This window comes from Zootoca vivipara, chromosome 5 (assembly GCF_965207765.1).
Source record: "Zootoca vivipara chromosome 5, rZooViv2.hap1.1, whole genome shotgun sequence".
Lineage (NCBI taxonomy): Eukaryota > Metazoa > Chordata > Lepidosauria > Squamata > Lacertidae > Zootoca > Zootoca vivipara.
This window is the reverse complement of record NC_142588.1, coordinates 37,685,299-37,700,151: the sequence shown is the minus strand read 5'-3', so window position 1 is coordinate 37,700,151 and position 14,853 is coordinate 37,685,299. Positions and strand designations below refer to the sequence as shown.

The 14,853-nt window shown below is 42.0% G+C and overlaps 1 protein-coding gene across 1 annotated transcript in view; it reads right to left on the bottom strand.

Moving 5' to 3' along the window:
• TCERG1L (transcription elongation regulator 1 like) overlaps positions 1–14,853 on the bottom strand; it is a 164,220-nt gene that overhangs the window by 127,773 nt on the left and 21,594 nt on the right. Inside the window, exon 4 of the mRNA XM_035138259.3 lies at positions 11,300–11,464. Coding sequence (XP_034994150.3) covers positions 11,300–11,464 — 165 coding nt within the window. The remainder of the gene's footprint in view (positions 1–11,299; positions 11,465–14,853) is intronic.

The window sequence follows — 14,853 nt, the reverse complement described above, 5'->3', positions numbered from 1 at the left end:
ACAGCCACCGATAATACTTGGATAATGGTTGCTATTAAAATCCTGTTTTGCTGTCAGCAGAATTTGCTAATGAGGCAAGCTGACAAGTGCACGAAAGTCCATGTGGAAACATCCCTGGTATTAAGAAGCATTTTTGAACATGTAGTGTTGTTTGGCCGTTAAGTTACGGATAGGAAAAATACTTAGTCACTTCCCAGCTGTTCGGTGGCAAGCTACAACATAAAATGTAAACCATTAAATAAGTCTGAAAGCAAGAGAACAGGTGGCAAATGGTTTATATGGCAGATGGCGCCTTTTTAATATTTGTACTGACTGCTAATTTACAATACAAGAGTCCATAACAACCACGCCGTATTTTACCTTTCTTATTCCAGAAATGGGTGAATTGTAGGAGGGTGTAGGGCAATAAATACCACAATTCTTCTTTGTAACAGGTAAAGTTATCCTTTGGCTAGCATGATGAAGCAAATGTAAAATGTATAACAATGGATTTCTATTCCAGGTGTCCTTTGTTCCCAAAATGCAAATCAAATTCTAAAGCTTGTGTATTTTAGACCCTTAAACTCATTTCAGTTTCACACCATCCTAACTACATCGTGCTGAATTTAAGGTGGCTTATTCTCAGGTAAGCGGGGCTAGGAATGCAGCTGAAATTTATGTTTAAAAAACTCTGAAAGTTCCATGTAGGTCAATAATAAGCAAATAAATCCCCTTCTTTTTTTGCTTTCTAGAAGAGAGCATATTTTATAATAGGCAGATGCACTGAAGAGTTGCCTCTTTCTTATTATTGTAATTCCAGTCAGATCTCTATGGGAAAACCCTGCTTCCATGGCACATTTCACCCTTTTGCCTGGTTTATGAATAGGTAGACAAAGGAATAAGTACAAAATCCAGAGCAGCTAAAAAGAGACACAGAGAGAATTGTGGCAAACAAGCCATGCAACATCAATCCTTCTAAATTAAAATGGGAACGATCATGGCATTGTAAATACCATCTGATGTGCAAAATCATCACCTGCTAAATCCACAATGCAAGATAAATAAGGATAACAATTGTTTTATAAAGCATGGCATCACATAATCTTATGAGCGCAGTACCTATAACATGTAAAGTACAGCGCAGGTGTATAGGCAGTATTTTGAAAAGATCTGTACTGGCCAAGACCCAACCGCTTTGAGACTTGGATCTAACAACCCAACCTGTTTCTGAAGCATTCTCTGGAGCTCATATCAGCTCATTGCCCCAGTTCCACTTCTGCTTGCTATGGTGGTATTGCTGCCTAAGGCTATCATGTTGAATTAAACACCTATGCATTAATATGTGCTACATAATAATTATTATTTATAAAGTACTGTACCTGAAACACTGGCTCAGTATTATCTACACCAAGGGAAACCAAAGTGATGTGTTCCAGATGTTGTTAGACAATTGCATTGTTCATCTGCCCCCAACCAGAATGGCCAATGGTAAGGTGTAGTCGCATTGGCTATCCCTGGTCTATACTTTCATCAGGCAGCAGCTTTCCAAGATTTAAGAGACACCATAGATTGAACCCAGGTCCTTTTGCATGCAGAGCACTGAGCTACATAACATATAATTATTAAGAAGAGCAAACCCTTAATGGCAAGAGCAGGAATGCTGCAATACTTGTGCTGTTCAGCACGGATGCGGTGTTGTGTTGTATCCTTTGGGTGTGGCTTGTTTTGATTCCATTGTAGAGGCCCTTGGGCAGAAAAGTGACCTAGAAATATGGATATAATTAACTAAAATAAAAAGGAAGTAGGAATGGACATTTATAGTCTAGCCTGGAGGTGATGGAGCCAAGGGTAGCTCACTATGACTTGTTTGCAAAGCATTTTGAGGATAAAATTATTTACATCTGCTGGGACCTCAACACCATTGTTACAGAAGATGAAACTCAAGAGGTGTCTAGAGCACTGTCTAGTCCTATTATGTTGAATGAATTTCAGTTAGTAAAGCTTGCGGATGTTGACAAGGTGCTTGGATCTGCCAGGGCTCTGGTCCTTGGCCTTCTTGGTTGATAAAAAGTGGCAGGGAGGGGACAGTCGGCTGGGCCAGGGAGGTGATTAATGCCTAGGGTTGCCATACATCTGGGAAAACTCAAACATATCCTCTTTGGGGGTGGGCAGCATGCCCATCTGGCTGGATTTTTACATTTTGAAGGAAATGTCCAGTTTTGGGGGACTCGGGCAGCTCCAGCTCTGGCTCTCATTTGGGCTGTTCTGCATGCCATGGCTGCTGCCAGCCCGAGCCAGGAAAAAAGGCATGATGCTGCAGTGGCAGCAGCCCCGCATGCCTGCATGCCTCTCTCCCCAGCTTGGTCTGGCAGTGACTCGGGCTGTCCTCTGTTTTGCTCTTCAAGATATGGCAGCCCTATAATTTCCTCCTTGTGAGAAGGGGTGGTTCCTGCTGCTTGAAAGAGGCAGTGGCAAAACCATTTCTCAAGAAACCCTCCCTGGATTCGGAATATTTAAGTAATTACCAGCCAGTTGCCATTCACCCCTTCTTGTGCAAGATTCCTGAGTGGGCAGTTGCACTGCAGATCCAGGCGCTCTAGGTGGAAACTGATTTCTAGATCCATTTCAGTTGGGGTTTAGGCCTTGTTTTGGCACAGAAACTGCTTTGCTCACCCTGTATGATGGCCTATGTTGGGAGAGAGACAGGGAAAATGTTAATTCTCCCTGACTTCTCAGCAGCTTTCAGTACCATCAGCCATGGTTTCCTTCTACAGCGGCTGTCTGAGGTGTGGGTGGAACCAGTTTGTGGTGGTTCAGGTCATACTTGGATGGCATTGTACATTTTCAAGAAGTGTGTACCTTAGTGAGAAAATTTGTGGAAGGGGGAGAGAGCCTTATATTTATATTTTGTTTAAGAGGTCTACTTAAAATGGTATAAAATATTCATTAAATAAAGCAATAAAAGCACACTTATGTAATGTTCACCAAATGCACACACATACACACATCAATTCCTTTGAGTTCAGCACTAACTAAAATTTGAAATCTATAGAGCTACACTGCTGTCAAAGTGATGAAGAATTCAAGCTTCCTTGCTAGACCAAAAAAAAAAAAAAACACCTTACAATAAGCTGCCTCTGTATTGATTCACATGCAGCACCACCCCAGCCCTCCTGCTTGCTTTATTTATTATCTCCGTTAATCACCCTGGGAGCATCAACAGATTCTTCCCAAGGGTTTCATGGACAAAGCAATTTTCAAATCACAGATACTACACAAAGCCTTGGAAGTGCATGCAAATTTTCCCTTCGACCAATTTCCCTTTTCCCTCTTTCCCTTTCCAAATTAATTGTAGCTTTCCACTTCCAGAACAATTCAGCCTGCTCTCTTGAGATGTTACAGGGAACAGAATGTATGTCCCCCAAACTGGCCTTCTAATTTGCAAACCATAGGTCCTAGGGAGCCTGTTCTGCATCTCACTACTGGGAGGAACAGGAGAAAGAGAACAAACCTTAAGCAGCCAATACTGGATGAGGTTTTTGCATGTGTGATTGATTCTGGGCTATTTGTATTGATATTGGCCACAATCCAAAGCATGCCTAAGCCCAGTGATTCCATGTTAAGCATGCATAAGCCCAGTTAAGCACATGATTCCATGGAGGAGCAGCCTTTGGCTATCATGAAAGGCGAAGACTAACTTTTAATGTATTTCGAGAGGGAAACTTGTTGAAGGTGAAAACTCTCCTGTTATACTACATCAGTAATTATATTGGTTCTATAAGGGAGAGTTTATGGAAGAAAACTTACTTCTTTGGCTGATTTCTAAAATCTGGATCTTGTTATTTAAGTGTATCTGAGCATTTTCTTCTGTTCCTTCCCATCCTGAGCAAGTTTGCAGATGACACCAAATTGGGAGGGATGGCTAATACCCCAGAGGACAGGATCACACTTCAAAATGACCTTAACAGATTAGACAACTGGGCCAAAGCAAACAAGATGAATTTTAACAAGGAGAAATGTAAAGGACTACACTTGGGCAAAAAAAATGAAAGACACAAATACAGGATGGGAGACACTTGGCTTGAGAGCAGTACATGTGAAAAGGATCTAGGAGTCTTGGTAGACCACAAACTTGACATGAGTCAACAGTGTGATGCAGCAGCTAAAAAAGCCAATGCAATTCTGGGCTGCATCAATAGGAGTATAGTATCTAGATCAAGGGAAGTAATAGTACCACTGTATTCTGCTCTGGTCAGACCTCACCTGGAGTACTGTGTCCAGTTCTGGGCACCACAGTTCAAGAAGGATACTGACAAGCTGGAACATGTCCAGAAGAGGGCAACCAAAATGGTCAAAGGCCTGGAAATGATGCGGAACGGCTTAGGGAGCTGGGCATGTTTAGCCTGGAGAAGAGAAGGTTAAGGGGTGATATGATAGCCATGTTCAAATATATAAAAGGATGTCATATAGAGGAGGGAGAAAGGTTGTTTTCTGCTGCGCCAGAGAAGCGGACACGGAGCAATGGATTCAAATTACAAGAAAGAAGATTCCACCTAAACATCAGGAAGAACTTCCTGACAGTAAGAGCTGTTCGACAGTGGAATTTGCTGCCAATGAGTGTGGTGGAGTCTCCTTCTTTGGGGGTCTTTAAGCGGAGGGTTGACAGCCATCTGTCAGGAATGCTTTGATGGTGTTTCCTGCTTGGCAGGGGGTTGGACTGGATGGCCCTTGTGGTCTCTTCCAACCCTATGATTCTATGAATTTTGGGAAGCAATTTCTTTTCACTTGCTCTTCCCACTCTCTGTCAGTGTCCAAAAGGAATTAGAACAAAAGTACTGGCCCAGCTCCCAAAGAAACCAGGCCAACTGCATGAGTTGATATATTAATGACCTTCCTGGACCAGGCCAAAGGCCCATCTAATCCAGCATTCTGTTCTCACAGTAGCCAACTAGATCCCTGTAGGAAATCTGCAAGCACCTGAGTGCAACAACACCCTCCCTGTTTGTGATTCCCAGCCTGTGATTCAGAGACATCCAACAGCTGGAGGTAGAACACAGTCATCAGGGCTAACAGCCAATAACAGAAATAGACCATCTGCCCATCCACAAAGCCCTTATGGTGGACAATGAATGAGAGCAGCTGAGACACAGGGGTGTCTGCTGAAAACAAGCCCCCCAATAGAAAATGGAGATGTGGAAACTTGCCTTTGATGGCTTATATAGCTGGACGAGAGGTTTAAATTTGCCGGGAGGGAGTAGAATTCTGTGAAGTTAATAACAATGGGAAAACTTTGGGTAAAGAATACCTTTCTCACTCTCAAGAACTGTGAGTTCCATGCTTACGCAGCTATAAAATGTTCTGTTGCAGGGCTGGTGCTTCTCTAACACGATATGGTATGGTAGAGAAAGCTGGAGGGAGATAAAAGCATCCTTTATCTCTTCCTCCCTCTCCCAGTCTGAACAGCACTGCAAACGTCCTCATTCAGGTTGCCTGCAGACCTCAACACAGACATTCCTCTTGATGGGTGGAGATGGTGTATCATCATCATTAAGTAATAATCAAAAATTGTTACTAACAACATTATTATTAGTGGTGGTGGTATCTAATGTTCCCATTCTATTAGAGCAAGAGACTTGCACTAGCACAGGCATCCCCAAACTTCGGCCCTCCTTTTTTTTTTAGACTACAGTTCCCATCTTCCCCGACCACTGGTCCTGTTAGCTAGGGATCATGGGAGTTGTAGGCCAAAACATCTGGAGGGCCGCAGTTTGGGGATGCCTGCACTAGCAGAACATCACAAGCAAATGATGTATTACTTATACCCCGCCCATCTGACTGGGTTGGTCCAGCCAATCTGAGCAGTTTCCAACAGAATGGTGTCCCCTGCAGCTCCCCCCCCCGGGTTAGCTCTAGAGGGTTGGGGGACTCACTACCTTGTAACCCTCCCTCCTCCCCTCGACCCAAAAGCCTTTGCCAGAGGTCTCCGCATAACATTATTATCAACTGTTATGACATGCTCCATTTAAGCAAGAGAGAGGCAGGCAGGAAGCCCCTCGTGCCAGTTGTTGACACAGATGTGCATCTGTTTCCATGAAATTGATGTTGCAATGCTCACCCAAGCCCAATTAAACTGACTGGATATACTCTGTGATACAAATGAGAGTTCACATCCACATCCAAAAACAATTAATACATGTCTAGCTGCCAACAACTGCAACTGGAATGCTATAATCATCATTGCCACCTTGATGTGCAATGGAGTCGTGCCATTAACTTACAAGCAGATATATATGTTACAAATATTGTTTTCTTTTAAGGCACTACGGGAGAGCAAAACTCTCACTGTTCAATATACTCCTGTAACACTATTCCCTCAGAATCTAACCTGCTATGCAAAGACAGGACGTGGTAGTGTTAAATGAAATGTTCTTATATTATTCCATTTTGTTTGTTTCTATTATGGTTAGATTGCCCTCTCTGAAGTTTATGGATGGCAAATATGAAAAGAGAGCTCATTATCATATTATTCTGCAAACTGGATAATGAAAATACAATAATCTCTGGGGTTCACAGATGGCATTCTTCTTCCAAAGATTTATTTTGGTAGGAGTTGAGGGCAATAAGTCATGCTTTATAAATGTCGACATACTGATCTTTTTAACTGAAAGGCAGACTGGCTGTAAAATATAATTTCCACATGGGATTAGCTCTATATTAGATTATTTGCTTCCTTGATGTTTTCCCAATCATTAAGTTCTGCAGAGAAACAGAAATGTAATTTTGTTCTTGACAGCAGAGTACTACTTTTTGACCAATTGACCATTTTTTTTTTTTACCTTTCGGGGAAGGAACTTTAATTTAACTTCAATATCTTGTCAACCGCGCAGTTCAATGGGGAAATATCATGACTAAGGTGTTTTTCAGGAGAAAATGGGTACTCCACATATTTTACTATAAGAAGAGTTTCCTCTGAAGTTGGATTAAGTCCCAATTAGACATTTGTTTCAGGGCCAAAATTATGCATACATATTAATTATTACCAGGTATTGCTCTTGCTTAATCCATTTAAACTCAGGATTCCCTCAAATTTCAATCTATTTGCACATACTCTAAAGGTTCTGGTGAATTATTATTATTCTCAGTGTTAGTGTTATTACAATTAATTTATTAATTGCCTTCTAAACTACCGTCTTGAGGCGATTTAAACATAAAATAATTAAAAACAGTTAAACAACAAACAGCATTTAAAACAAAACTAAAACCCTAGCAAATGGACACTCATATGACTTATCAACCAAAGACTGGACGACATTGAGTTACAACGTAATTCCACGCTGGGTGGGGGGGGGGTCTGTTTACCTCGGAACATAGGCATTACTCCAATACACCATATTCCAACATATCTATCCTCCCTTTCCACTGCTTCCCACCGATTTGCGTTTATTAAAGCGAGGTTTAATGTGTTTCCTTCCAATGTTTTGAGACATAGATTCTCCAAGGGTCTAGTTCCTGCTTTATGCACTTGTGACAATAAGTTGATGGAATCCCTCCATCATATAATTTTTACATGTCTGTTGCACAGAGATGCTCGGGCAAACCTACTAAGATCAATAATTCAGAAATTGGTTGGTTCACCAGTAGAGTCACAATGATCCTCATACAATCTTGCAAGACAATGATCCTCATACAAACTTGCAGGTGGCAAGGTTTTTAAAATTTGTTCTGTCCCCAAAGAGGCAAATTGGTCAATTACACGACTATTAAAGGCTTCTGTTATCCTTCCGACTGTTGCCTTAATATTCCTGTGTTTATGGTTATTTTTGATGGCCATGGTACGGTCTTCTGCTGTTGCGTTCCTTGTGAATTTTGTGCTTTTATGCTTTATGCTCTGTGATTTTATGCTTTATGTTTTTATATTTATCTGGGCTTATAGCAGCAATAAACTTTGAATTGAATTGAATTGGACACTCATAGTGAAGACCTATTTGCCCCCCTTGGGAAAGTTTGTTGAAACAAATATGCCTTCAGCTGTTTACAGAAAGTGCTGATCATCTCTCAAAGATGACTGTCATCTTTCAAAAAGAATGCTGTTCCACAGTCACACTAAAAGCCCTGCTATAGGTTACTGCAGAATGGACTTCTGAGATCTTTGGAACTCACAGAAGAACTCCCACAGACCATAGTGAAACTCACAGAAGAACTCCCACAGACCATAAGAAATAAAACAGCCTCTCAAGTAACCTGGTCCTGAGGTATAGCGGAACTTATATCTTAACACCAACACCTTGGAACTTGGGCCGGGTAGCAAATTGGCAGGTGTCATATGCTGGTGCTAGTTTGCCCCCACAAGCAACCTAGGTGCCATGCTCTGTACCAGCTGCAGCCTCCAGATCAACATGGGCAGCCCCACAAAAAACCATAGCTGCCAAGTCTCCCGTTTTCCCCGGGAAATCTCCATTTTTCCAGCTGTTCCTAGCTGAAAAAAACAGATTTTTTTTGTTTTCCCCTGGTTTATTCTGGTGCGGCAGCCATTTTGGAACTGGGCGGAGCATGCTCAGGAGCGACTTTTGATGCTGCTCTGCCCAGTTCCAAAATGGTGGCAGCGCTACTTCTGGTCTGCTATTTCCGGCCCGGTCCCTTATTTCTCTGACAGCAACTTGGCAGGTATGCAAAAAACACACTGCAATAATCCAACCATTAAGTTCACCATGCCTAGATGGCTGTGGTGAATGTGAATGCATGTATGCAGTGAGGTTGAGCTGCCTTTCCAACACTGGTGTTGCTCCCCACCCCACCCAAATCTCTGATCATGTACAAGAGACATATGTATTTTGTGTTTTTATATTGTGATTTTATCCTGTGAACCACCCTGAGACTTGTGGGTTTAGGGGTGTATACAAATTTAATTAAATAATAATAATAATAATAATATTGAAATTCTCTTCCCTGCCAGGAAGGTGGCTACAACGGAGGTGAGCACTTCACCAAGTAGCATATCTTGGTAAATTACCACTTGGTAAATAGTCATATGTACTCACCCTCAGTTTACAATTATTTACTGCCATCATGCATCCTGGAAACATGATTTTCAATTAGACAGCTATCGTTGTATCCCATGCTTGCTTTGCTATGGAAGATTTATTTACAAGCTTAAGTAATTAGCATTTCGCTCCTGCTCTATGAAACCGTTGTCACCTAATTAGCGACAGAAGGAATACCCACTAGGAAGCTTCCCATAATCCATGTTCCTTCCTGTAGCACCAAATAGGAATTGTGGGAAGCAAACTCGGGGGCAGGGGGAGGGGAATGGGGACAGGTATATCTTTTTCAGGGCTGCATTGTGGACTTTTTGCAGTTCCAAGAGATGTGGTAAGATAGGGTGCCAATCTGGGTCATTAACCAAAGCCATATGGACTGTAGTGATCAGATCTCCTAACTAAATAATTGGTCAATGGCAGAGAGTCCACATGTACAGTCATTTCAAGCTCCTGCCAAGGGTCCAATGGCCTCCAAAAGTGGTTCCCCAATTATTTCCCCCATGGACCATGTGAAAATTGATGAGAGTCTTGGCAGACTACTTAATTATTATTATTTTGCATGTTGTAGTTACTCTAATGCACTAGGCTAGATGCTATATGATTTTTAATTGTATTTTGACACACACATCCTAGACCACCTGAACAAAGCTCAGACCACAGTTTAGGGACCCCCCAACCTAGACCATTAGCTCTTAGTATTACAGGATCTGGGCTTCAGGTAAGTTTTCAATGGTCCACCATGCTCCAGGTAGTCAAGACAGCTGGCCTCGACCCACATCTGTAGTTTTCTATCTCTTACAGAAGATCACCAATAATGTAGTGTGAACCAGAAGACAGGAAGAAACAAGGTGCTTGAAGTCAGAGGTGTTTACACAATCCAAGCTATATCTGTTTTCATTTTTTTTAAAAGTCCTATTGTGCATTCTGCAGAAGAGGATATCTATGAATAATGCAATTTCTTGTGCATGATTGATAATGGTTTTATTGCTTAGGCACTCCTAACATGCCATTTGATATCCTATCTGCCTTATTTTCCTGAGGAAAACAACTGCTGTCGAAACCTGACATGTTTATCATTGCAAAGCCAAGCCAGTTATCTAAATGGAAGAGCTCTTCTGCTGTGATAATCTTCTATCAAGCCTTAGGTAGTTCACATGGAGTACATGCTATAATAGCTGTACATTAAAAATGCATCTAGTATGACAACTGCTTCTCACTGGAATGCTTCTCCATTGATATGGAAGGAGCCTCTTGCATAAAAGAATGGAGGCAGAAATCGTGATAGGATTTGAGGCTGCTGTTTTTCCTGCACTGATTAAAGAACAGCTCATTTGCCCTTGGAAAGTCCTCAGAAAATGTTTATTAGTTAACACGGAATGAGGGTGATAGGCCAAATAAGGATATTTTGTATTGACTGTTGTAAGTCATTCTGAGAGCTTATTTCAAGTAATAAATACATGAGAGGGAGAGGGAGAGGGAGAGGGAGAGGGAGAGGGAGAGGGAGAGGGAGAGGGAGAGGGAGAGGGAGAGGGAGAGTGTGTCTGTCATTCAGATTGCAAGGCTGATGGGCATTTTATAGCTTTCAATCAGAGGCTGCCTCTTGCTGAGTCAGACCCTGGTCCATCTAGTCTAGTATTGTCAACACAGTGTGGCATCTGCTCTCTGGGGTTTCAGGCAGGTGTTCTGTCCCACCCCTACCTGGAGATGCCAGAGGCTGAACCTGGGACTGTCTACATGCAGAGCAGATTGCTCTGGCCCCTTACCTGAGCCCCCTACATCCGAATCTTAATAAAGTTGTGGCCAATTTTAATCCCATAGAAAATTGTCTGGTGTCATTATTCCGCTCAGGGGCTGTCTGGGGTTTTAGGGGACTCCGCCTGACCGCGCAAAACACCACCAACTTTCTAGAAATCACTGAAGGATCATACAGTTCAAGCAACCAATGGGCACAAATGGAAATATCAAAACGGATGCCCCCAAAATGAGTTCAAAATGTGGGGCCATTATTGGGAATAGGAGAAATGGAAAGACAAAGCTAAATCAATTGCACAGGAACAATATTGGCTTCTAGGTTGGACCAGGAAGAATAAAATTCTGTCAGGATCTACGTCAAAGTTGAAATGCTCCGATGTTGTTTACAGTATCCAACTTCCACCACAATTACTTTGGAAACCTACACCAGGAACTTTACAATGTAGTAGTATGTCTTGGTCTACCAATTTGCAAACCACAGTTGTTGTTTTTAATGTTTAACAATGATAAATAAGGGAAATGGATCATACCTGGGAAAGGTGATGTCAAAACTGGTATTCTGATTGGTGACAAAGTCAGCACACGGCATGGCTGGATACTTGTCGATGGTCCCTGAGGGGCATCTGCATCTACTGATACCATGGCTGCTGCAAATGCAATGGTCTGGTTGCTGCCAGCTTGTTTAAGGCACCCACCTAGGAGATAACCAAGTATGATTTGCATTATATTCATTGAACATTGAAATTTTTTGACATTCACATAAAATCATGCACTCAGCAACCTAATCCTGCAAAAATCCCAGAGGAGTCAAAGGAAAAATTCTATCAAAGCTATTCCTTTCTCCATCTCTTTGACATGGTTAAGATATTCCCGTTTTTGTAGTTCATGGAACACCTTTACAACCTAAATACCATGTTTTCCACATCTTCATCACAATGTATCAGAGATGTGGTTCAATAACCAGATGCTGAAGAGTGGATAGAGGGTTGGGTTTGAATATAGAAGACATAGATTGAAAGCACTGCTCATCTATGAAACAAGTTGGAAGAAAAGGAACTGCATGCAACATCTTTGCACCTTGCTTTCTACAAAATATAAAGAAATCTGTTATAATAAATGATCGGTTATTAAAAAAAATTAAAATATTGCTTATCAGAAGACTTTGAGGAAGTTTACAATTAAAATTCACCTCCTGGCAAATAGAAGGGGAAGATGGGACCAGTGGCCATGATCTTGGTTTTTTTGAAGCTCAACATCAAAAAAGATCATGGCCACTGGTCCCATCACCTCCTGGCAAATAGAAGGGGAAGAAATGGAGGCAGTGAGAGATTTTACTTTCTTGGGCTCCTTGATTACTGCAGATGGTGACAGCAGTCACGAAATTAAAAGACGCCTGCTTCTTGGGAGAAAAGCAATGACAAACCTAGACAGCATCTTAAAAAGCAGAGACATCACCTTGCCGACAAAGGTCCGTATAGTTAAAGCTATGGTTTTCTCAGTAGTGATGTATGGAAGTGAGAGCTGGACCATAAAGAAGGCTGATCGCCGAAGAATTGATGCTTTTGAATTATGGTGCTGGAGGAGACTCTTGAGAGTCCCATGGACTGCTAGAAGATCAAACCTATCCATTCTTAAGGAAATCAGCCCTGAGTGCTCCCTGGAAGGACAGATCGTGAAGCTGAGGCTCCAATACTTTGGCCACCTCATGAGAAGAGAAGAATCCTTGGAAAAGACCCTGATGTTGGGAAAGATGGAGGGCACTAGGAGAAGGGGACGTCAGAGGACAAGATGGTTGGAAAGTGTTCTCGAAGCTACGAACATGAGTTTGACCAAACTGCGGGAGGCAGTGCAAGACAGGAGTGCCTGGCGTGCTATGGTCCATGGGGTCACGAAGAGTCGGACACGACTAAACGACTAAACAACAACAACAACAACAACAATTAAAATTAACAAAAAACCCTAAAAACAAGTCAGAATAATTCACCATCCAGTAGAACAACTGAACAGCTGACAACAATGATTTTTTCCCCAGACGTTACAAATTTAGGTGTACATCTGAAAATATAAACGATTAAAGTGATAAAATGCATTTCCAAACACACATTAGATTCCGGTGGTCCACTTGCCAAGAAACTATAATGGGGTGCAGCTCCTCTTCAGTGTATGATCAGTAGCAAGCCAAAGCTAGCCTCTGTGCAGGGGCTGCTGCTGCTAGGCACTGAAAGAGCTTGGACACAAGCTCATGGTACACATTTGCATAAAAATGCATATGCTAATGCATGCATATATTTGCCTCTGAGAAATTAATATGAAGGCACCCTAAAACTAAAAGGGGGACCAATTTTAAAATGGGGAAAGAGGCAGCACTTATGAGGGCTGCTGCACAAAACATGGGGCTCAGACCCCCAGACCACACTCTAACAATTGCCTACTCACCATAGTGGTCGGTGTCCATTGAGACTGGCAGGGCAGGGGGACCAATATTAAGTAGAGCCAGAGCTAATCACAGGCAGAACCAACTAATTCAAGTTTTGTCCCCATCCTCCTCCTGGCTGAGTCGTACAAGGGGCAGCACTAAGGCTAAGGAGGAAACTGGTGGCAGGTGGAGGTTGGCAGAGGGCAGACTGCAGTTAGTGAGGCAGTGTCCCGCTTGGCCTAATGGTCTGGTCTTTACCTCCTGGTTCTGTGTAGCTACATATACACTATATTTTCCCTATCCAAGAATCTTGGGAACTGTACCCATCATGGATCTACAATTCCCAGCACTCTTAGCAATCTACAGTTCCCAGGATTTAGAGGGTGCGTGCTTTATGGTGTGTTCACAGCCTTAGCATGTGAAATGACCCTTATATTTGCTCCTCAAATGAAGCAAAAGAATACAGGGGGTTTCTAACTTTCTAACTAAGAGCAGAAGAGATGTGCTAGTTGATTCCATTAAGGACTGGGAAGTACTGTGACAACGAAGAATTAACCTTTTCCTGCATAACTTCTACCTCTACAAAACAGGTTTAGGAGGAGACCTTTGGTTCTTAATCACTGCTAAGTATGCTAAATCAACAGGAAAATGGATAGTAAAAAAACTTAAGGAAAGTTAATTTGACAAACAACAGCTGTTACCCTCTCTACACTGAGCTCTGCATTCAAAAATTAAGCAATCATTAGCTTATTACATCATTTAGCAAATGTTTTCAGTTCAGGCGGAAATCCTCCCGGCAATAGAAGGCGAGTAGTAATTCTGAAAAAGCCCTGTTTGATCTGAGTCATGACTTTAGGTATTTCCTAGCAACATATATATATATGACAGATTTTCTTTTGATGCCATTACCTACATGATTGCTGGGAATATATAGTCCATCTGCTCAAGGAGGTGAAAAGTTTAATAATGAACTGGCCTAGATGTCACAGGCTGCATTTGATCTACTTTTTCTTTTAAAACCCCAAATAAAATGTAGAAAGAAAAAAAGAGGGTATATGTCCAGAAAAGATGCAAGAGAAATAAAACAACCACCTGACTTGCTACCATTCCTCGAGTGCATTCCAAATCTAATTTTAAGCAGCCTTATTCTGCTTTCAGAACTTTGTTCATCTTTCTCTTGGGACTAAGGTGGACAGGTGGCTTTCTGCATATTTCACTTTATAAATAAAAATGTTTTAATCAAAATCAGGCTGATTCCCCTGCTGGATGCCGATTTGGGATTTTAGAATTGGTTGGTTGTTTTATTGAACTAGAGAAGTGCTTGTCATCATACCGGATGTTGCAGAGATGGAAATACAGTGGAACCTCGGTTTTCAAACATAATCCGTTCCGGAAGACCGTTCGGCTTCCGAAATGGTCAAAAACCAAAGATCAAAGGACTGGCTGCAAAGTCAAGGGGGGGGAGTCATCAACAGGTTTACCATACCCATTGAGCCAACCACCCATCTCCCACTACCCTTCTGAGGAATACCCCACCCCACCCTCCCACTATAAGGGTCTGGTAACTTCTGCTTCAGTGTATCTGAAGAAGTGTGCATGCACACGAAATCTTATACCCAGAACAAACTTAGTTGGTCTATAAGGTGTTACTCGACAATTTTTTAATTG